This window comes from Macrobrachium nipponense, chromosome 27, assembly GCF_015104395.2.
Source record: "Macrobrachium nipponense isolate FS-2020 chromosome 27, ASM1510439v2, whole genome shotgun sequence".
In the NCBI taxonomy this organism is placed as follows: Eukaryota; Metazoa; Arthropoda; class Malacostraca; order Decapoda; family Palaemonidae; genus Macrobrachium; species Macrobrachium nipponense.
The window spans coordinates 30,692,625-30,717,471 of NC_087216.1; the positions used below are offsets into that span (position 1 = coordinate 30,692,625).

The window sequence follows — 24,847 nt, forward strand, 5'->3', positions numbered from 1 at the left end:
TTCTCTTATACTCTTTCAATTCGTAACTTAGAATCGAAAGTGCTTGCTTTAGAGAGTAAAAGTGAAGTGCAGAAGTGCAGTGATACCCCTTGTGTAGTGGAGGGTGCGTCAGATCGGCCTCGTTTCGCCTCTAGGCCGGGACCTCTGCTTGACTCCCAGGACCAGGGGAGGGAGCATGTCGAAAGCCTAAGGAGGGTTACAAGGAACCCCCACCGATCTGGCGTGCCTTCGGCAGTTTCTGATGAAAATCCCCAGACTGCCAAAGTGCGTGCGCGTGCACGAATCCTGAAAGTTTGCTTCTCGTCCTCCGAAGCGTCCTCTCCGTGCAGGGTTGGAGCTTTTCGGAAGGACTCGCGCCCTCTAAATAGAAGCTTTATAGAAGAGGACGCTTCACGTCCTCTCTCTCTCGTTATGCGTTTCAGTGAGAAGTAAGAAGGCGAACGTCGCCTGAACTCGTGTCGTCTTTCCACCGAGAAATACGTAAAAGAAGTCATAGTAGCAGGAAGCTTTTGAGAGCGGACGCCTGGGACGCTCGGATGGACTCCAGGCGCGCGCAGGTGCACGCCAAGCGCGCCAGTGGACGCCGAGCGCGCTCCAGTGGACGCCGAGCGCGCTCCAGTGGACGCCGAGCGCGCGCCAGTGGACGCCGAGCGTGCACCAGCGCACGCCAGGTGTGTCGCCTGGCTGCAACGTTTCTGTTGAACTCTTCAAGCTCTTGTTTCAGATTTGGGCCTAAAAGAATTTTTACCTCTACCTTCAGTGATACCTTCTACCTCACCTGCAAAGAATGTGAAGTAGGCAGTGCTTCGGAGGAAGCTTAAAGTGAACAGACAACTTCTTCTTCGAAACCCAGCAAGACATCGGGTTTCGTGAATTCAAGAGGTCTCTGTCAATTAATATTGCTTTTCGCATAGGTGGATGGAGTTAAGGAAGATCTCGTTTGCTCTACCGCAACCTTTGCCATTCTGCCAATAAATTTAAGTTGCCACTACCGCAGTCAAGACTGCCACTACCGCAGTCAAGACTTTGCGATAAGGCAGTTACGGGTTATGTAAGGCTCGATGTCCTGCACGTCAAGACTCTCGGCAACGTTCAGTAGGATTCTTGCAAAGGCACTCATCAAAAGGACGCTCTTCAGGAAAGCGCAAGACAGGACTTCCTTTGCCATACTGCCAATAATTTTAAGCTTTAGCAGGCATTAGTTGTGATACGGGAGAGGAAGCTGGTTGGAGAGTTTCTTCCTCTTCCCAGGATAATTTTCCAAGCTTTTTAGCCCATCTGAAAGGGGTTTTTCAGATGATAGATTTTGTTAGTTTCTAGTCGGGACTACGCTGCCGAATTGAACATCGTCGTCCTACTTGCCGTAAGCCCAGTCTCTTAACAGGATTCTTGCCCCTTCCTCGTTTGAGACGGGAATCGGAAAAATTAAATGCTCGACTCCCTGGATTACGTTTTGTCAATTCAGTGACTTTCCCCCATTGACAATATACTTTCGTTTTGTCAAGTAAGTGGGTATCCCCTCTTTGACAAAATATCTTTGTCCCGTAAATGGGTTAGTTCTCATGACAAACATCTCATTAACTTGATATTGCGTAAGCGAATAAGCTCTTATTGACAAGATTCGGAAGAGCTCTCATTCGTCATTCGCAGAACTCGTACAAAGAATAGACTTTGTTAGACTACGTCAATGAACGCTTATGTCCAATAACATAAGAAGCTTGAGCTGACTGCTTCGACTGCTTCGATTCTCTTAAGTTTCGTTCATGAAACTTGCCTGTCAGATATGTATGTAGCTGTATTTCCGAATTCAGCTATATATATGTCTGCAGGTAAGTAGGAACAAACTTTATTGGGATATAATCATTTGTTTTTTGCCTTGCGTTATTTTACTTCTGGTTGGTTCAAGTCATATACGCTTGCTGTAGTTACCTCTTCGGATGGCAACCGAGAGGTCTATTGTCTATTTTAAGGACATTTAATCGTTACTCCCTGCAGCCTAACAGGAGTTTCCGATTTATCTTTTACCGTTGTATGGTAGTGTTCTGACGACACAAAACGCATCTATATATTTAGCGTTTTCTGTTTCGCTTAAATATACCAGCTTGAGTCTTTTCTGCTCAAAAATAACGGACCTATTTCTTCGTAGAATAGGGTAGCTGGCAACCCAGACAAAGTTAAGAGACGACGTTCGTAGCTGCTTGCTGCTGCTGTCACGCTGTCTGTCCTCCAGTCCAAACCGAGCCAGTATTCAGTACAGATCGTACGCTGTCATGCGTGGTAGGTTACGTCTCTCTCTTCCTGCGGGATGACTGACTACCGTATCTCTGTGCTGACGGTTACGTCTCTCCTCCGCGGGATTGACTGACTAACTCTATCTCTGTCCTACAATCACGGACTTTTAGACCTAAGATTGAGGGGATTTCTTACGTGAATGAATAAACGTTGCATTCGTTTTGCCTTACTATGTTCAACATGAGTTATCTCTTAATCCTTTCGGTGCTCGTTACCGCACGGTATGGAACTACGAGTCTACCGCAACATTGCACTTTTATTTGCTCTCCTGCTTAGGCAAAGCGCAGCCTTATTTAGGGAAGTAAGCATACTCGGGGAGGAATGGATGGACTTGCTGGGGACCATTTCCTTCCTGAAGAAGTTGTTTCCCCGAATAGACTGCAATTCAGACCACAGTTTTTTTCCTACCGGGAAACAAATATTATTCAAGATCTAGCAATGATTCTGAACATCTCTCAGTGCGTCTATCCCACCTGAGGTGATAGAAAGAAGGTGCCGGACATCTGGATAGGGTTCAGATGTCCTGGATCTTAATCTGAAAGAAGTAAAAGCGATTCGGTAGTCCCTCCAGTCCTCGAAACGAGTTTTTGGGAACCAGTGGTCCAGATCAACTCTGATATTCCACAGCCTCTCTCATATCTTAAGAGGTATCTTCTCTCGGTCCTTGTTTCGAGTTTACGAGAAAGAGCCTATTATAACAACACAGGCGTAAATGTAACGATCCTCTACAGGTTCGTTACAGGATTGCAAAAGTCCGTACGAATCGTCTCGATCGACGGCAGCAACTATTCACTTCCGTAGATGGAATCTTTCTTTAGAAGTAAGTTGAGAGTTGTGTAGACTTTAGGGACGCCCTTTCATTCTTCTCTTCGATATGTTGAGGACGAAGAGGCGGCTTCTTCCTCTGCTCCCTTATTCTCGATCCGGGATCGGTACCATTACCATTAAACGCCATCCTATGATATTGAACGGGGATGGATGTTTAGTCTCTTTTTCCCCTTTTTCAATCGCTTAGGAAATGTAATAAGGAGGATTTATGACTCACAGGGAGCGACAATGACGCTGATCGCCCCATGTTGGCCTTCAGAATCCTGGATTCACAGAGGTCACATACTTCCTAGTTCACTTTCCAAGGACCTTTTCCGAGAGAGTTCGGTCTACTCTAACTCGAAAGGTACCTATAACCTCTCCGCTCTGAGTCTGACTACGTTCAGACTATCGAGAGGTTGACAGGTAATATTACCGTCTTCCTTTTCCGTCTGAAGAATGGGATAAGCTGGCAGTCACAATATTAAAGAATATGCAAATATGTTGTTGATGGCCTTTGCTCAGAGGATTTGCGTCTGTCAAACAACAAAGCCCTTCACGATCTTTGAGTTCTGTGGCCAATCTCGAAACTCGCTCACCATCTACTTTTTGTCTCACCTGTTTTTCGCGGAGTCAGACACTCGTGCGAGATCAGGCGAACATATAGTAGCCCTGAGTTTTCTTGTTGACGAAGTCAGTTGCGTTTATAACACCCCCGATGATCGTGTACATGAGACCAGGTTTGGACTGTCAGGCATTCTTCCTTCGGGACTGAATCGCCTTTTTGCTCCTCGCTCCTTTCTCCTGGCACCAGAAGCTCGAGTCAGGAGTTGATTCGCTGACGACGTTGGGTTACGTTGATACACCCCCAAGGTTGCTTAGATTGAATCGCCTAGGCAGTCCAGACACTCATCCTTCAGCGAAGAATAGTGCCTTATGGTCTTCAGAGTACAGCCTTGCTGTCCTTGATTCGTCTGACTGGTCAACTGGTCGGTCACCTGACTTTAGTACAGACGGGACTGACTGTGCATGTCCAGATCGAAGCAATTTAAAATATGGAACTTAGACGTAGTCTGAAGTTCTTGATGTTAAAGCATTCGAACCTCTCCTACCTGTTAACTTTTTGCATGTGATCAGGAAGGCCTTCTTCTAACCACCCTAGATACGACAAAGAGGGTTTAGTGAAATTTTAAGCCATCGTCACAAGTTTTGGCTTTAGAGAGGACAAGGCGGTGTGCTCTCTAAGCCTTCCGTTGTGGCCTAAGAATGGAAAACCCGTTTTGTCCTTGGGCCAGGAGCTTGGAAGCAAGGATGGCACAAGTTAGTGGGCAGGAGCCAGAGAGAGTCCTGTGCCCTGTCGGGTCTCTCAAGTTTTAACTACATAAAACTCAAGTCGAAGTCATTCGGGCAATCTGCAGTGTTCCGAAAAAGACTAGACTTGCCCATACGAAGAACACCCTGGCTTTAGTGTTAAGGAGTTCTTTCAAAAATGCTCCTTCATTGTGTTTGCACAAAGATTTGCAAATCTTTTATCTAAATGCTCACGAGGTGAGGGCGCGGCCTCGGAAGCATTTCAACAGAGCATGGGCACTCAGTAACATCCTGAGTACCATGTTTTAGCGAAGCAACTCTGTGTTCACTTCACACTCCCTGCGAGATGTGAAGATGGCATATGAGATCTGCTGCTCGCTAGGGCCATACGTGTCTGCAGACACAATCTTGGGGGCAAGAAGTACCACTCATCCTATCCTGTAGAAAAATGGTTACGGAAGAGCTCTTATTTAGTTGATGAGTCGCCGACAACGGCGACTTCTTAACTCTTAAGCCTTAGTTAAAACACCTTAACTTTGGCTAGTTGGTCAGGTGGTGATATATATATATATATATTTATTTTACTTCTTAGCCCTCATGGTATGGTCAATATGGTCTAGTCACGTCGTGGTCTCGCCCCTGTTGACAGATCATCTGGAGTGCACCAGCTTATATGTCTCTACCCTCGCTGGCAACTCTAGTAGCACAAGCAGCACTTACGTGGCAGTAACCACGAAGCCAGCTATGCTAACAGGTGGAACCAAGATGTAAATCATCTGCATGCATTTGTTTCCTAAAATCCTTCTATTCTGTCCCTTCCCACCTCCAAAGGTGGGATTCAGCTATATATATATCTGACAGGTAAGTTTCATGAACAAAATGATATTGTTATGATACAATAAAGTTTGTTCATACTTACCTGGCATATATATATAATCAAAGTACCCACCCACCTCCCCTCAGGGGACAGTGGAAATAAAATTATAGAATAGAAAATGGGAATGGTTCCTGATACCCCCGCCTCCAGCGGCGGGAATGGGTACTAACCACCTGGCCGACCCATGCGTGTGTCGGAAGTTTTTAAAATTCTGTCGGACTTCAGAAAATACAGCTATATATATATCTGCCAGGTAAGTATGAACAAACTTTATTGATCATAACAATATCATATTTCAACCTTCGGTCAAACTTTGACTCTACCGAAATTGTCGAAAAACGCAATTGTAAGCTAAAACTCTTATATTTTAGTAATATTCAATCATTTACCTTAATTTTGCAACTAATTGGAAGTCTCTAGCACAATATTTCGATTTATGGTGAATTTATGAAAATTTTTTTCCTTACGTCTGCGCGGTAACTCTTCCGAAAAAAATCATACGTGCGATTGTGGTAATCTTTGCACCATTTTAAAATTAGCCGTTATATAAAGTTTTATATATGGAAATGTGTGCAATTTCATGCACAATACAACTAAAAACAACCCATGGTTGTAGCTTTTATCAGTTTTGAGATATTTTCATATAAATAACGATAATTGCCAAAATTTCAACCTTCTGTCAACTTTGACTCTACCGAAATGGCCGAAAAACTCAATTGTAAGCTAAAACACTTATATCCTAGTAATATTCAAGCATTTACCTTCATTTTGCAACAAATTGGAAGTCTCTAGCACAATATTTCGATTTATGGTGAATTTATGAAAAAAATAACATTTTCTTTACGTCCGCGTGGTAACTCTTCCGAAAAAATCTAATGTGCGATTGTGGTAATGTTTGCACCATTTTAAATTAGCCGTTACATAAAGTTTTATATATGAAAATGTGCGCAATTTCATGTAGAATAACAACAAAAAATAATTGAAGGTTGTAGCTTTTCTCATTTTGAAATATTTGCATATAAATCACGATAAATAGAAAAAAAAAAAAACCACGTACGGTCAACTTTGACTCTACCGAAATGGTCGAAAAATAAAACGCAATTGTAAGCTAAAACACTTACACTCTAGTAATATTCAGTCATTTATCTTCATCTTGAAACAAATTCGAAGTCTCTAGCAAAATATTTAGATTTATGGTGAATTTAAAAAAAAATCTCCTTCCTTCCGCACGCAGATTCTCCGCCACAAATCTCCGAAATGCGTACATCCCATTCTCGGAATATTTTCTCCATTTCATATTAGGCATTTCATAGAGTTTTATATATGAAAATGTGCGCAATTTTATGTAGAATAAAACTAAAAATATTTGAAGGTTGTAGCTTTTCTTATTTCCGAAATAATTGTATATAAAAAATATATATATAAAAAAATTCGACATTCGGTCAACTTTAACTCGTCAGATATGGTCGAAAACTGCAATTGTAAGCTAATACTCTTAAAGTATAGTAATATTCAATAATTTGTCTTCATTTTGAAAGAAATTGGAAGTCTCTAGGACAATATTTAGATTTATGGTGAATTTTTGAAAAAAATATTTGTTTACGTCCGTGCGTTACGAATTCATGCATTATTTTGTGATAATATTTTCTCTGTGTTGCTTTTATCGTTTTACAATGTGTTATATACCAAAATGATTGCAATTCAGTGTACACTACAACAATAAAAAAAGTAACTTGTTACCTTTAACCGTTTTGCACACAGCGCGATTTGAATACAATTATATATGACATTTCTTTTTTGCGCTATCATATATCGCATTATTTATATATATTTTTTTTTTTTTTTTTTTTTTTATTTTTTTTTTTTATGATGATAATTTTTTTTCATTTCTGATGGTTGCATACTAAACTTCAGCCAATGACAAAAAAAGGAGCCATAAATGAACTCTTAACCTTGAAAACTAAGCGTGCTGTGGTTTTTTGAAAAATATATTTTTTACGCTTCCGCGCTCACTCTGAAACAACACCGGCACACGGGGGAGAATTTTTTTTTTAACGCTTCGGCGTAAGAGGGTTAATGTGTTCCAGGCCCCCAGAATTATAAACAAAAAATACAGTTTAAAGGGAATAACGCAGTATTACACAGAAAACAATGAGAAATAAATATAAGTGAATAATGAAACTAATAATGAACATTTAACATCACTTACCTTTATGGAAGATTCTTGTTAGCATATGGAAGATGGAGAGATGAGGAGGAGGAGAGGTTATTGTTTGGAAGGGGAATCCCCTTCCAGAAGGATTTCACGTATCAAAGACCTACCTGGGGTTACTTCTCCTCTTAGTTTTTTAAGCACTATCTGGGGTTACTTCGCATCTTTCGTTTTTTACTGGGGCTTGGACCAGCTTGAGAATCCCTGGACCCCTGTCCCACAACAACAAAACTGTCCAGACACATTTGTTTCTTCTGTCTCTAAAATTTTATTAAAGTAGAACACAGCATTATTATTAAAGCTGTTGGAGATAAGGATTACAACATCTTTGTTGGTATAATAATTCTCCACAAAATCTTTTACATCACTCCACTTTATAAACAAGTCCTTAATCACTGAAGTAGTCACATTATGTATGTCTGTTTGCTTTCTGAATTTTTCAAACCAGTCTGTGCTGGCCTTAAATTCACTAGCAGCAGCACTTAGGTATTTTCTTACTGTGATTGGCATGCAACACACTCCGAAACTTTGCTATGAGTTCTTTCTTAAATTCTTTAGTGTGTCTCGCCATTTTTACAGAAGGGCTGGCACTTGGAACTGTCTTTGGCCCCATTTTGGCTTATTTAGCAACTGTATGCAAATAAAAAAGCACCACAAAAGCAGAATGGGTCACGAGAGAACATGGGATGCTTTGTTTGGGAGCTAGTACGGGGCCTAGTCACGCAGTGGGCCCGGAAGGAGCATTTCTGAGAGTACGAAACCGAAGACAAAATTTTGTCAGAAAAAGTCTACGAAAATTGAGGTTCCACCGTAAATGTAAAATATATGTACAGTCACCACCCTACTTGTGAACATTCAGAGATACAGACAGACAGGGTCACAATTAAAATTATGTTCCTGATTTAACTTGTTCTTTGATGAATTCCCATTTTCTCTATCCTTTCTCCCTAAAAATATTTAGTATGTATTTTTTCAATAGTTGATGGCAGTGTGCATTGTTTACTTCATGAACTTCAATATCAGACAAAATTCTATCAAGTTCATTAGTTTCAAAGCATGGGAAAAATACTAAATTTTCAATGTTGCATAAATCTACATTTTATTTTCTTTTTTCCTTTCTAACATGCAAAACAATTCTGTATAATACTGCATGACTTAAAAATACAGTGAAAATAGTATAATCTCGAATTGAAACAAGAATTATTTAATCATTTATAGGAACCTCGTCGTAACCAGGAAACAACATGAGCCGAAACTTTCGTAACCCGATCATCTGTACTATTTACAAGATTGCCTTGATACGTTTGTTCCTCAAATATGGTGGTGTTTTTTGGTCATAGCTTAGGATTGGAAAATATTAACAAATGTCTTACAAGTGTTTTCAGTGTGCTTAGATTAGTACACTTTTTGTAAGCTTATCTTACTTTTAATCGCCTAGGGACAGGAAGTTTGCTATGATATCCAATACAGGCAGTCCCCAGGTTACGATGGGTTCGGCTTATGACGTTCAAAGGTTAAGGGGCTTTTCAATTATATTCATCAGCAATTATTTCCAGGGTTACGACTCATGTTCCAGGGTTATGACAACTACAACGCTCATCTGGCAGAAGAAATATGACTCCAAAAATGCAAAATAATCAATATTTGAAGTTTTTTTTATGAAAAATGCAATAGGAATGCTGTTTACATAGTCTTCAATGCTTCCAAAGCATTAAAAGTAAGGTTTTCTTAGGATTTTTGACGATGTTCCGGCTTATGACTATTTTCGTCCTACAATGCGTCTCAAGAACGGAACCCCCGTTGTGACCAGGGGACTGCCTGTAATTGCATATGAAAAGTGTTGGTGCAAAGAGGCAGTCCCCGGTTATTGGGGGGAGGGGTTCCATTCTCAGTGGGGTGCTGATGAGCGAAAACTGCCATTAACCGAAATTCAACACACTGTAGCGCTTATGGCGATGATAAAGAGTTGATGGCACCTCAGTTAGTTATGTTATGACGCCATATCGGCAGGGTGTCCCAAAAAACATTTATACACATTGTAAATAATTGTAAACTTGGAGTTTATTCTAATTTTATTATTCCAAAAATATTAAAATATTTACAAGTATCATTTTATTGTTTATTTCACTGCATTTAGACTATTTTAAATAATTGTAAATAGCACCCCCACACTACCATCGCGATGTTAGATCCTTCCTTGATGAGATCTTACTAATCAGGTGGATTGGACGAAGGGGTTTGGTTGAATATCCTCTCTGTTCACCAGACTTCGCACCACTAGATTTTTTCTTATGGGGATACCTAAAAGACAGGTCCACGCTATGAAACCTGCAACAGTTGCTGAATTGAGAGAAGCCAGTGAACATAAATGCGCCCAAATACCAAGGGAGTTGTTTCATGGTGTGTGCGATTCCGTTGCTTCCTTTGTCAGGTCTGGATCAAAATGGGCTTCAGTTTGAAACCAGGCAGTGAAAAAAAAACAATAAAATGATACTTTTAAATATTTGTACAATTTTTGAATTAATACCATTTTAATAAATACCAAGTTTACAATTATTTAAAATGTGTATACATTTTTTTGGGACACCCTGTATATTATTGGTGCCTTATGTACTGATAACCAAAACTTGGCATATTATGGCGCCATAAATCGACGATTTTATGAGGCTAGACAAGCACCATAAAACCGGATGGACGTTAACCAAGTCCGCCAATAACCGGTAACTGACTGTATATGATAATCCTTATTTTGGACCACAATATTTGAATCAGTTTTGCGGGAAAATATTCAGTTCACGTGAATTGACCTCAAATGACTTCATGGCAACTTTTATGTCAATACTCGCACTTCAGCTCATTGATACAAGGGAATATACAGGCAGCCCCTGGGTTACGACGGGGGTTCCATTCTTGAGACGCGTCATAAGCCGAAAATCGTCGTAAGCCGTAGCATCATCAAAAATCCTAAGAAAACCTTACTTTTAATGCTTTGGGTGTATTAAAAACTATGTAAACTGCATTCTTATTGCATTTTTCATCAAAAAAACCTTCAAATATTGATTATTTTGCATTTCTGGTACCATATTTCTTCTCCCAGATCAGTGTTGTAGGCTTCATAACCCTGGAACATGCGTCGTAACCCCGGAAATAATTTCTGATGAATATAATGGAAAAACACCTTAACCTTGGAACGTCGTAAGCCGAACCCATCGTAACCCAGGGACTGCCTGTAGTCTCCCATCCTAGTACATCTTTTAAATATTTGTCATTAATATAAAAAGGGATTGTTGGTGATTTTAGTTCTCATCTTTTATGGTATGCTATAATCTCTTAACTATAATTATTCGAAGTAAATCCTACCTACTGTTAAAGTTAGCTTATATCTTAGCACCATTAGGTACAATTGGCATTCAAAATAAGTAAAACAATGTTTGGCTAATGTGCTAGGCTGTCTCTATAATCACCTGTTTCCCACCAAGTAGCACTGGAATGTTTACATTTTTGTCATAATTCTTTCTTTCATGTCCTTGTGTAGATAGTATGAACAAGCAGTAATGATTTTGACTATTTCTGGCTGGTTTTCTTCTGTACACTATTTTGTTTTTCTGTATTTGCATTATGTCACCTACAGCAAGCAGAGATGAAATCATTAGGCTGTATAGGAATGAGTTTTATAAAAACTGAACGTTTCAGTTGTGCACGATGACTGTGTGTGTGTTGGCCTATATGTATAGGCATGAGTGTGGTTTTCTTCTCTTTGGAAAGAATAAGTTATGATAGGAGTCAAGGAATAATATATTTGCTTCCCCCTCCTCCACTGTCTCGTTGATGAATTCCTCCTACACTAACGCTTTATACTTTTCATGGGGATTTACCCTCTGAATACAATGTGGAATGGCCTTTTAAAACTTACTGAAAAAAGTAGGCAGTCCCCGGGTGGTTTACGACGAGGGTTCCGTTCTGAGACACGTCGTAAGCCGGAACATCGTCAAAAAAAATCCTAAGAAAACCTTTACTTTTAATGCTTTGGGTGCATTGAAAACTATGTAAACCACATTCTTATTGCATTTTTCATCCAAAAAAACTTCAAATATTGATTATTTTGCATTTTTGGTGTCATATTTCATCTGCCAGATGAGCTTTGTAGGCTTCGTAACCCTGGAAATGATGTCTGATGAATATAATTGAGAAGCGCCTTAACCTCGGAATGTCGTAAGCCGAACCCGTCGTAACCCGGGGACTGCCGGTACTGGTTATTGTGGGGGGGGGAGGGTCCGTTCTCGGCGGGGTGCTGATAAGCGAGACCGCCATTAACCGAAACTGCCATTTATGGTCCGTTATGGCACCAAGTTTCAGTTAATGGAGCCTCTGTTATGTTGGTTATGTCATAACTCTTATTATTAGTACCTTATGGCGATAACCAAAACTTGGCCTGTTATGGCGCCATAAATCGCCAATTTGGGCCATAAAATTGGATCGCCGATAAGTGGAGACTGCTGTACTTTGCTTTTGGCTGCCATTGTATGCAGATGTCTTCTCTTAACTTTGTTCCAACCTCCACCGTTTTGCTGAAACATTTGAACTGTTGTTTCTCTTGAATATTGCTCTTTTTCCTTGTTTTTGTTTGTGTCATTTGCTTGGTTCTGAAATGGAACAAACAGGTGACATATAAGCAAAAAGTTATTATAATTCAAAATGTAATTGTTAAGGAAATAAAGGAAATAAAAAGATCTATTGAGAGATATATTTTTCTATGTTGTGCCCATTTTACCACCAACAGGTAACAGTAATGAAGTTGTACTACATATTAGGAAAATTGCAGTCTAACTGAAATTTTTTTTTTTTTATTTTTTTTTTATACAAAAAGTGCTTATTTTGTCAGTTGTCGTTCTATATAAAAAAAAATGGCTAAGCTTGAAGACAATGAAGTCTCAGCATTCGTGTATTCCGTTAGTGTCCCTCAACAGCTTATTTCTCTCATCCTCTGTCTGCAGGAGCATGCATCCCTCAGTGTTGCCATGACTGTCGGTTTGTTAATTTTCAGCGGTGGATGGATTTGAAAGTGTAGTTTGGTCACAGGCTGCACCAGGAGCAAGAACCTGTGCTGATAGTCAACAGCACTGACCAGTTTTTTTTTTTTTTTAAAGTGCCGGTGTATTTCATTTCAGCATTTAAAGATTTTGGTTTGAAGTGTTAGTTTTCACACTTTGATATCAATAACCTTAAAAGCAATTCACTGTCCTTTTGCAGGTTGTCATTGTGGTTAAAGATGGCCCAGGATTTTACACTACTAGAATTTTAGCACCCATGTTATCCGAATGTGTTACATTATTCCAAGAAGGTGTTGATCCTAAGAAGATGGATAAGCTTTCTAAAGCCTTTGGGTGGCCAGTTGGACATGCAACTTTGGCTGATGAAGTTGGTAAGTGGGGCAGCTTAGCATGGTACTTTTTTTATCAACAAAATACAGTTACAGGTTGAAACTCAGCAATTTGGCTCATATAAGTATGTATAAAATAATATACTAATAAAACTTTTTTTATTATTATTTTTCTTTTTATTATTTTTCTTTTTAGTATTTGTCAGTTATTTATAATTGAATTGGGTAGCTGTAAAGTGTGCCCTCTGCAAATTTAATGGTGTTTATGTCTACAGGGTTGGATGTTGCTATGCATGTTGGTGAGGACCTTGGCAAGGCATTTGGTGAAAGATTTGGAAGTGCTGATATTAGTATTCTCAAAGGTCTTGTTGATGCTGGATTTCTTGGTAAGTTGTTATCTATTGATTTTCAGGTTGTACAATCAAAGTTTTGGGTCAATTTCTTTTACAAATTATTTAAAGATGAATTTAGCCCTCACAGGTACGTATTTTAATTTGATCTAATGTGTTGAAGATTTGTGAAAAGAAGTTTTAAGCCTTCATTTCTAGGTTGTTATCAGTTTTAATACAGGGTGTATGAGCTATGAGGTCAGTTTTCTGTGTAAAAATTATTTACAACAGTTATCAGTATAATTTTATCAATATTTGCCACTTACTGAACCATTGCTTTGTTATGTGGATAAATAAAGAACTGAGTTGTGAGGAACTGCAGAATTGTTAGCATTGCAGATAACATGGGTTTTGTCACCTGTTGGAAGTTAGCATAATCATTTTTTATTAATATTCAAACTATTTATTTGGAATGAATCTTACCTACTGTTAAAGATAGCTTCTATCTGTTGGTAAGCGAGTGGCCATTCACACAGGTTTTTCAGCATTTACAGCAGCGTTGTGCTTTGCTATATCCTCATAGTATTTTTGCACCCATTAAGTATTTGAAGAAACTAAAGCTTTTTACATCAGTTAGAGAGTGTTTTTGTACGTTTTCTCAAACTACTGGTGCACAAAGCCTCTTTTAAGTGTTTGGCTTTTGCTTTCCTGGTTTTTTTGAAGTCGTGGAGCGCCATCTCTTATGAACTGGCACTTGACTGGAGCTTTAATTGTCTTTTTGGTCAAAGATTCTGTTTTCTTGCTGTCTCATTCCTTTGAAGAGACATATTCTTGAGACTGACAAAAGTTGCTTTGGATATCTGTGATGGAGTTTTTTTACATCGGACCTTTCACTCGGTATGATCGCCTCTTCCTGTGTCCGCTTGAAGGGTTAATGATCCAGCTAGAGAGTTATTGATGCCAGCTTAGAGTTTTTGGCACCAGCTTAGTGTTATTGGTGCCAGCTTAGAGAGTTTGTGGCACCAGCTGAGAAAGTTGGTGGTGACAGCTTAAAGTGTTCAGGACATCAGCGGAATTTTATCAGGGAAGTCTTAAAGATTTTGACTTGAATGATCAAGGCCATTTCTGATGCTGCATGGGAGGGTTCTCATGCTTACATTAACTGGGCTTTGAATAAGTGAGAACAGTTATGACCCTGTCTGTTGACAAAGAAATTATTCCTGCATATGAGATGGAGCTGTTTTGGTTTCTCCTTTTGGTTGCTTTTTAAGCCACTTGTTTTTTTTTAAGACAAAATGGGGATACAGCTAGGCATTGAGTTATGACGAGGTCAAGTTCTTGCATGCATGTCAGAATTTGATTTTAATGTAAATTGGTTGCAATTCAGTCTACAGAAACATATAGGCTGCCCCATAGCCTAACTACTTTTACCTATAGCCTACCATGGTTTTTATCACTGTGAGAGTCTATTTTTATACAGTAACTTTATCATTCTTTAATAATAACCATATTCCTGTATTTTATCTGGAATTCAGTAAATTTGCCTTTTGTTCATGAAAACTTACCTGACAGATATATATAGCTGTATTTCTGACGTCCGACCAGAATTTCAAAATTCGCGGCACACGTAGTGTCCGGTCAGGTGGTAGTACCCATTCCCGCCGCTGGGCGGCGGATATCAGGAACCATTCCCATTTCTATTCATATTTTTTCTGTCGCGGTGCTGCAAACATCTGTTTACAGTACCTCCGTCTAGGATTTTTTCATTATCTCGCTTAATATTATCTGGATTGACTTTTTGGTATCGACTTCTGGATTGTTGGATTGGCAGCGGAATAGTGGATTGGTTTTTGATTTTGGATTGGCTTTTCTAGATTCAGTATGTCTGGATCAAGTTCGGGAAGTTACAGAGTGTGTGTGAGGAGTGAATGTAAGGTGAGGCTTCTTAAACCTTCAGTTGATCCTCACACAGTTTGTATGGATTGCAGGGGGCATGTTGCGTGGCTGATGATCGGTGCAATGAATGTAAGGATTTGGATGATGATAAATGGAGGATGTATGAGACCTATCGGCGTAAATTAGAGCGCGATAGAGTCAGGAGGTTCTTCCTCTAAGGGCAGCTCTACTAAAGGTAAGGATAGTAACATTTCTCTCCTCTAACACCAGTAGATTTTGTGCCCAACCTAATCCTGTTTTGTTGCCTTCGGGCCCCAGTGCTGTGTCTGGAGAAGGTAACACCCTTTCTCTGATTCTAGAGTCTATTCGTGCCTCTCGAATCTAAAGTTTTGGCCCTAGAAACCGGCCCAGTGAAAGTTTTGTGTCAGTGCCCCTAGTGTTGTGGAGGGGCGTCAGATCGGCCCCCATAATGCCTCTAGGCCTAGACCTCTATCGGACTCCCAGGACTCAGGAGTGGGTATGTCGAAAGCCGCAAGAGGGTTACGGGGGCTCCCCACCGATCTGGCGTCCCTTCGGCAGGCCTTGTTGCTAAATCCCAGGCTGCCAAGGAGCGCGCACGAGCGCGTATCCTGAAAGATTGCTTTTTCGTCCTCCGAAGCGTCCTCCCCGCGCAAGGGGTGGAGCGCTCGGAGAGACTCGCGTCCGTTGAAAAGGACTTTTCGCTTTGAGGACGCTTCACGTCCATGTCTCCTCTTTCGTCAGAGGACGCTTATGACGCCTTTCCTCCTCAGAAGAGAGGAAGGCGTTCTACCGATGAGGACGTTAGTTTCCACGCACAGGCGTGTTCACCTGAGGCAGATAGCTGTACCTGCTAGAAGGAAGGAGGCGTCCCCTCGCCCCTCGCCTTCTCGCAGTCTCAGTCCTGCCCCTTCTTTTGCTCCTTCGTCACCTACGAAGGATATCCTTGTGTCCCTTCAGGACCAGCTTACGTCGCTGATGGCTCAGAGGACTTGCCCAGCAGCAGTCGAGTCTAGGCGTAGGAAGGACGTCGGCTGCCCGTCAAGAGGACGAAGCGGCCTTATTCTCTCTCAGCTCGCTCGTCTCTCTCTCCGCCTCCGGATCGTCAACGTTCTCGCTCTCCTAGCAGATCTTTTACTCTCTCAGGAGAGGACGCTCGTCAAGACGCTCGGCGTTCGAAGCAGGACGCTTTGCGCTCTCGGCAAGTAGCGGCGTGAGGACGCTCGGCAGGACGCTCGGCGTTCTAGACAGGACGCTTTGAGCTCTCTTCAAGACTCTTTAAGGACGATCGGCAGGACGCTCGGCTGTGCGAAGCAGGACGCTTCTGGTCATAGACAGGACGCTTTTGAGGACGCTCCGCAGGACGCTCGCCGTGTGAAGCAGGACGCTTTTCGAGCGAAGCAGGACGCTTTGGAGCCTGCAAAGCAGGACGCTCGCTCTTCTAAGCAGGACGCTTTTGGCGCTGCTCTTCAGGAAGCTCGCTCTTCCTTTCGAAGGGGAGCTTCGTTTAAGACAGTTAACTTGGCTTCTAAGGATGCTTCTCTTTCGGAAGATGTCCGTTGCATCTAAAGAGCAACGTACGGCTGCTCCGTACTGTAGGGGATACTTCCAACAACGGAAGTCTTTATTCAGGATGAGCCTAAGGGACGTATCCCTCTCCTGATAGGCGTTCTCCAGTTCCTCTTAGGGAGGAAGGGGAGCATAGTAGTCCAGGGAGTTCCGTAGAGGAAGAACAGCCGGTAGCTTCAGCTGTCTCGGATACAAGGTTCTTGTTAGGCTGTTACGTTCAGCATTCGGAGACAAGTTCCAGCCTACAGCCCCATAGGTCTCCTCCCTCACAACTTTCGTCGTCCAAGACCGTAAAGACCCCTGAATTCGTCGAAATGAAAACGTCTCTGTCGACCAAGAGGGCGTAAGAAACTCCAAGACTTTATGTCCAGAAGGAAGGATCAGGGCAAGACCACTTTCGCATCCACCCTCTAGACTCGCGGGAGAAAGGAGGAGTTTGGTATGAGACCAAGGAGGATGTCGGGATAAAGGTCCCTTCGTCCGCGTTGGGTGGACTTCTCCAGTTTAGTGGACGCCCAGAGGAGGTCTCTCTTAGCGTCGGCTAAGGTGACCTGGACTCCAGTTGAGACTGACCACCACTTGAAGGGTCTTCTTCGTACCCTTAATGTTTTTAATTTCCTAGACTGGTGTCTGGGAGTTTTGGACCGTCAGTCTAGAAGTCCTGATTCTCTCAGTCTGGGGAGCTGTCCAGCGTGTTGTCATGTATGGACAAGGCCGTCAGGGAGGTTCGGAGGAGCTAGTTTCGAATTTTGGAAACTGCTTTCCTAAAGAAAAGAGCATTGCTGTGCATTTTACGGCTAAGTCGGTATCTCCAGCTCAGAAAGCGGATTGCTCTTTGCGCCTCTTTCGGACCATCTCTTCCCCAGGCTATGGTAAAGGATCTTGCACAGAGTTTGCAAGAGAAGGCGACCCAGGACCTCTTGGTTCAATCTTCAAGACGTCCAGCGGTTCCTTCCACGTCAACTTTCAGCAAAACCCCCGAAGAAAGTCAAACCCTTTCGCGGGGCACCCCCCTCGAGAGCAGCTCCCCGAGGGAGAGGTTTTTCAAGAGGAAGAGCTTCATTCAAACCGAAAACCAGCAAGTGAAGATCTCGTCCTTCAGACACCAGTCGGGGCCAGACTGGAATTCTTTGCGGAGTCTTGGAGGCAGAGAGGAGCGGACCCTTGGACCCTCAAAGATAGTAGAACGGGGGTACAAGATCCCTTTTCTTCATCCTCCTCCTTTGACTTCGACTCCCAGAGACCTCTCTCCATCCTATCAGGGAGAGAAGAAAAGGGTTTCTTTTCGATCTCTTAGACCAGATGGTCGAAAAAAGAGCGGTGGAACAACGTCCTGGACCTAGAGTCACCGGCTTCTACACAGGATTTTCTTGTGCCAAAAGCAGTCATCAGGTTGGCCGGCCCGTCCTGGATGTGAGCAGGCTAAATTTTTTTGTAGAAAAGATAAACGTTCAGAATGGAGACGCCTCAGTCGGTGCTGGGAGCATTGAGACCTGGCGACTGGATGGTGTCTCTAGACCTGCAGGACGCATACTTCCACGTCCCAGTCCCACCCTCTGTCAAGGAAGTACCTGAGATTCGTCTTGGACAACAGGGTTTGGCAGTTCAGAGCCCTTGTTTCGGTCTCAGCACGGCCCCGATGGTTTTCACAATGATTATGAGGAATGTAGCGAAGTGGCTCCATTCGTCAGGAATCAGGATATCCCCTCTACCTCGACGATTGGCTGATCAGAGCGTCGTCGAGGCAGAAGTGTCTGAAGGACCTTCAGTTTACGCTAGCCCTAGCAAAGTCTCTGGGTCTGTTGGTCAACACCGAAAAGTCGCATCTGACCCCGACACAGTCCATCGTGTATCTGGTGATTCAGATGGATTCAGTGGCCTTTTCGGGCGTTTCCATCCCAGGAACGTCAGCGCCTGGGGTTAGAGAAAGTCGCAGCCTTCCTAGAGAGAGAAGCTTGTTCGGTGAGGGAGTGGATGAGTCTGCTGGGGCACCATTTCCTCACTAGAAAAGTTTGTCTCGCTGGGAAGACTGCACCTCAGGCCTCTTCAATTCTTCCTTGCGGAAGAATGGAATTCGAAAGGGGACCTGAATGCGATCCTAAGGATCTCCAACGATGTAAGAGTTCGCTTAAGATGGTGGCTCGACCCTCAGAAGTTACGAGAGGGCCTCTCCTTAAATCTTCTGAGCCCCGACCTAGTGTTGTTCTCAGACGCTTCCACTGCGGTTGGGTGAGCAACACTAGGGGGGGTAAGAAGTGTCAGGCTCCTGGAGAGGGGAACAGGTAGCCTGGCACATCAATGTAAAGGAACTGGCAGCGATATTCCTGTCGCTGCAGTTCTCGAAGAGAAACTGTCAAGCAAGGTTGTTCAAGTCAACTCGGACAGTACCACAGCCCTTGCGTACTAAAGAATCAGGGAGGGACTCGCTCCAGATCCCTTTTTTCTCTGGCGAAGGAAGTTCTACTATGGGCAGACGCAAGGCACATCAAGATCCTGACAAGATTCGTGGCAGGAGTTCAGAATGTCAGGGCGGACCTTCTCAGCCGCCGGAATCAGCTTCTGCCAACAGAATGGACCTTGCACCAGGAAGTCTGTCAAAAAGTTATGGAAATTTGTGGGACGTCCTCTAGTAGACCTGTTCGCTACACCTCGAGGACGAAGAGACTTCTCTGTATTGCTCCCCGGTTATGGAAACCCGGGGCAATTGCAGTGGACGCGTTGCTCTGGAACTGGACAGACCTGGATCTTTACGCCTTTCCCCCCATTCAAGATCATGGGGGACGTAATGAGAAAGTTCGCAGCGTCAGAAGGGACAAGGTTGACTCTGATTGCTCCAATGTGGCCAGCAAGAGAGTGGTTCACAGAGGTCATGGCGTTCCTTGTGGACTTCCCAAGAACGTTGCCCCTGGAGGAGAGATCTACTCAGACAGCCTCACTTCAAAAGGTTTCACCAAAACCTCTCCGCTCTGGCCCTGACTGCGTTCAGACTATCGAAAAGCTGGCCAGAGCGAGAGGCTTTTCAAAGGCAGCTGCGAGAGAGCAATCGCTAATGCTCGAAGAGCTCTTCAAGAGCTGTCTACCAGTCTAAGTGGTCTTCCTTCAGGGCATGGTGCAAGAAGGAAGGAATTCCTCTTCCACGACCTCTGTGAATCAGATAGCAGATTTCTTTCTCCATCTAAGAAATGTGCAAAAATTGGCAGTTCCTACAATCAAGGGTTATAGGAGTATGTTGTCTGCCGTTTTTCGCCACAGAGGAATAGACCTTTCGACATAAGGATCTGCACGATCTCTTAAGGTCGTTTGAAACTACCAAAATTCCACAAGCAAGACCGCCCTCATGGAATTTAGATGTGGTATTGAAACATCTGATGCTTAGTCCCTTTGAGCCTCTCCATGAAGCTTTCTCTAAGGGAAACTTGAACGAGGAAAAACGCTTTTCCTAACTTCTCTGGCGACGGCGAAGAGAGTTAGTGAAATCCAAGCGTTCAGTAGCCTAGTGGGTTTCAAGGGAGACAGCGCTGTCTGCTCGTTGAACCTTCTTCTTGGCTAAGAACGAGAACCCGTCTAATCCTTGGCCAAAGAGCTTCGATATCAAAGGAATATCGAGTCTCGTAGGTCAAGAACCAGAGAGAGCCCTGTGCCCTGTCAGGGCTCTCAAGTTCTATGTGAATAGGACTAGAGAGATAAGAGGTCCCTCAGGTAATCTCTGGTGCTCCGGTGAAAGAGACCGGATTTACCGTTGTCGAAGAATGCTGTTGCTTTCTTCTTGAGGGACGTCATTAAAGAGGCTCATTCATCTTGCCAGAAGACTGATATGAGCCTCTTTTAAGTGAAAGCTCACGAGGTCAGAGCCGTAGCTACCTCTCTTGCCTTCCAAAGGAACATGTCTATCAGAGATATTCTTGATAGCACCTTCTGGAGGAGCAATTTCCGTATTCGCCTCACATTACCTCCGGGATGTGAGGACGATTTACGAGAACTGTAGTTCTTTGGGACCTTACATTTCGGCAGACACAGTTTTGGGGGCTGAAGGTAGCTCTCTCCCTATCCCTTAGCTTAGTTAGGTTAGTTTATTGTGTTTTGTGGTTGATGGTGAGATCTTCTGTGAAAATCTCCCATTCCATAGTGTTAATATCAGGGTTTTTGCGTTAGTTGGTCAGGTGGTGGTCGGTTGCTGTGTTACTGCCATATGTTTGCCTAGATGGTCTTGTTCACATTGTGGTCACGCCCCCGTGACAGAGCATCCAGAGAGCACCAGCACTACAGGTCAACACCTGGCTGGCAACTCTGATAAAGCATAAGCAGGCTTTTGGTGACAGTAATCACATAGTCTACTTTGCTATCAGGTAAGGAACCAATAAGATAATCTTTTATTTTATTTTAAATTTCCTAAAAAATCCTAGTCTGTCTCTACCCACCATCCGAAGGTGTGATTCAGCTATATATATATCTGTCAGGTAAGTTTCATGAACAAAATGTTATTGTTATAATACAATTAAGTTGTTCATACTTACCTGGCAGATATATATACTTAGAGTGCCCACCCTCCTCCCCTCAGGAGACAAGGGCCATGAATAAATATGAATATAAAATTGGGAATGGTTCCTGATATCCGCCGCCCAGCGGCGGAATGGGTACTACCACCTGACCGCCCCAACTACGTGTGCCGCGAATTTTGAAATTCTGTCGGACGTCAGAAATACAGCTATATATATATCTGCAGGTAAGTATGAACAAACTTAATTGTATTATAACAATAACATTTTTACTTTGTTTTGTTCCTTTATGGGAATTATACTGGCGAATATTGCATCATTCAAATTGTGCTGTAGACTAGACATATTTTGTTTGTTTGTAAGAAAGAAATGTATTACAAATTAAACTTCTGTTTTGTTGTAATCATCAATTTACCATTTCGCCTTGTAATATCAAGGAAACCTTGTACATGTAACTTGCCTTTTTTGTATGTAACTTACTCCATGGTTACATCTAGCATACACTTGGCATTTCGTCTTATGCAAAGAGATACTGTTTAGTTTTTTAGTTTTTTTTACTGAATATCATACTTATATATTTACAGTACACAGGAGAATATTTTATCACTGATATTAATTTCATTTCGCTAATTAATTTTCCAATTCATCTCAATATTTTGTAACTTGCCCCATGTTTACATCTACATTTTATAGGCTTACTTTGTTGGTATCAGTTTTAACCCAAGATTCATGAAACTAGGATATCAACAAATGCCAAAAATCCTAAGGAGATTCCTCCTATTCATTCTTCTTCTGCTAGAGGAGGAGTTGAGACTTCCATAATGAATCCCTAACTTGATGAAATGGGAGACTAGAAGAAATACAGGCTGAAGTGGCTCAAGCAGCCCACCTGAGTCATCACAAGTTGCCTGAGCGAAAGACAACAAAACATCACCAGGTGCTAAAGAAAAAGGGAAAAGTTTTAAGGGGATGGGGGGGAGTAGAGTCTCAACAACAACCTACATGTTGAGGGGAGGGGTGGGGGGAAAGAGACGCGAGAACAACGACCTACATCCCTGCATCATCCAAAAAACGATCTTATACTGTAGACTTAAGAGCATCCAGAACAAACACATCCTTAGAAAACAAAGCAGCTAGAATAACATCTAGCAAGGAAACTAGAGAAGATACTGTATTCATAGTAGGATTTGGAAATAGAAATATTAATAGGGACAGAATGAGAAACTCGCTGATAGCCAAAGAAACAGATTGTAAAGAACGAACATATGCGTTTTTAGGAGAAAGAGGAATGGCAGACAAGGATTTAGGCACATTATTAACACTTTCTATACCTACACTGAGTCAATGTATGATCGAATAAGTACAATTCATAGCAAACATATTTTGATAATGTCTATACCTATATAATTTATTCCTATCAGTGCTATCAGTCTTATTACAGGCGGCCCGCGGTTAATGGCGCAATCGCTTAGCGGCAAATCGGTTTTACGGCTGTCATCAAAAATATTCATTAAAAAGATAAGGCATTTTAAGGTATTTTTACTGCACAAGTTTTGGTTAACAGCGCCGCTAGCGCCGTTATGTCTAACGAGTTCATACATTTGTAGAAATGCCGTTCAGACCACAAGGGTTATGCAAATGATATTAAAAAATTTTATGGAGAGTTATTACATAGGTATTAGGGTAAAATATATGCCTCTGGCGCTGTTCTATGCCAAAAATATCGAGTTACATAAGTGCAAATTTGTGTTGATTTATAAATATTCATGCTTTTATGTTTAAAATGGTTATGAAAATGTATTACGTATAGGGTATTTTTATTTCTGCACAGAAGTATGATACAAAGGCAGCTTTTGAAACTGCCCTTCACGTTATCAAAGAGAATGTTTTTTCATGTTCTTTCTTGTAAGCCGCCGCCTGCGGCTCTTCCGAAAGTATCGAGTTAAAAAAAGTACAAATTTAGTGATCGATGTATCGATTTTATAAATGTTCATAGTTTTATGTTTAAAATGTGTATAAAAATGTATTACGTATAGGTTATTTTTATTTCTACGCAGAAATTACGATACAAAGGCAGCTTTTGAAACTGCCCTTCACGTTATCAAATACGATGTTTTTTCATGTTCGTTCTTGTAAGCCGCTCTTCCAAAAATATCAAGTTACCATTGCTACCACGTTGTCAGAGGATGTTTTTTCATGTTCGTTCTTGTCCGCCACTGTTCCGAAAAATGCATGGTGTTATTTTAATAAGTATGCATCTTTTCCATAAATCCTTTAAAAAGTTATACATTACTTCACTGTATCCAATAATATTGTATGTATTCTCATATTATTGTATTATAAAATACTACAGCAAATCTAAGCCAGTATTCCACGGAGGGCCAATGTTTTGGTTTGAAATCAGCTGATGGCGAATAAGAGTTTGTTTTGCCATATTTAACACAATTCTGAACAAATTTTCTTGCTTCTAGTTAGTGTTAACGAATATCTAGATACTTGACTTATGTAAGACAAGGTTATTTTTCCTTATACGATGTGTTTTTAGGTGGAAATATGAAATGAATAGGTCTTGTTGTGATTGTGAACTATTTTTTTTTTCGTTAACAGATTACGTTGGCGGCATGTTTGTTGCGTAAAAAAGTTACGTCATTCCATTCGCAATTTTCCTTTATATCATCGTAATACGAACTTTGCATTATTTATCTTATATCGGCGTGAAACCAACAGTAAAACATGTTCTTTCAAGCACAGGAGTTTTGATTAAAATGCTTTTATCTCAATTTTATCTACGGTTGTGTTCGATGGCATACGTTTACTGAAGTTTTATCCTTGTTGCCGATGCACGATAATAGTCATTAGCAGCTTGAACAGTTTTCTCAGCTTCAGTTATAACTAGGTTTGAATTTAAAAGTATATTTCCCGATTGATCTTTGATCTCTATTGATCTTTGATCTATAGCGAATAAAGTTATTCCATTAAGATATCTCAGTTCTGTTCAGCATAACATCGTTTGTAACAACTACGGTAGTAGTGTACTATAGTATGATGAATGAAATACAAGCCAAACGGATTTTTTTTTCGTTTGGTTGTTCATGGTTGTACATGTTTACGCAACGAGTATAACCATACTTTCTTCACTCTCTCTTGCTGTTTTTGAACTTATTTAACTAGAAGATGGGATAAAGTTAGGCTATTGTAATTTGGTCTCTCATAAAATCGGATTACGTATAGTAAAACGAATTATTGTAACTTGAAAACTTCAGCTACCTGTACACTGTATAAAACCTTATTAAATCTTTACATACTCTAGACACCCAAAGGATCAAAGCTAGGCTTTTTTCACATTACAGTATTTATAATACTAAAATGTACTGTACAGTAAATTCTATAGTACTATGTATTTGCAAAAATATAATTTTACTTATTGCACCATTGCGGGATTACGGCACCGTTTGACTGGTCTATAATTTCGAAAGGTGTGCAGCGGCCGTAGGCTTTAAAATCGCTTAGCGTCGAAAATTGCTGCTAACCGAGGGCCGCCTGTATTACAGTAGATGCTGATAATGGTAAAAGTCAAATACGTAGCAAAGATTGTACATCTAAAACGATCTTTCTGCTAACACATTAAATGAGACTCAGGGCATGAAAAAGGAGAGGCAG

At 41.5% G+C, this 24,847-nt stretch overlaps 1 protein-coding gene across 1 annotated transcript in view; it reads left to right on the forward strand.

Moving 5' to 3' along the window:
* The window catches only part of LOC135200987 (trifunctional enzyme subunit alpha, mitochondrial-like), a 48,135-nt gene that overhangs the window by 9,073 nt on the left and 14,215 nt on the right, over positions 1-24,847 (forward strand). Inside the window, 2 exon segments of the mRNA XM_064229783.1 lie at positions 12,750-12,921; positions 13,155-13,265. Coding sequence (XP_064085853.1) covers positions 12,750-12,921; positions 13,155-13,265 — 283 coding nt within the window.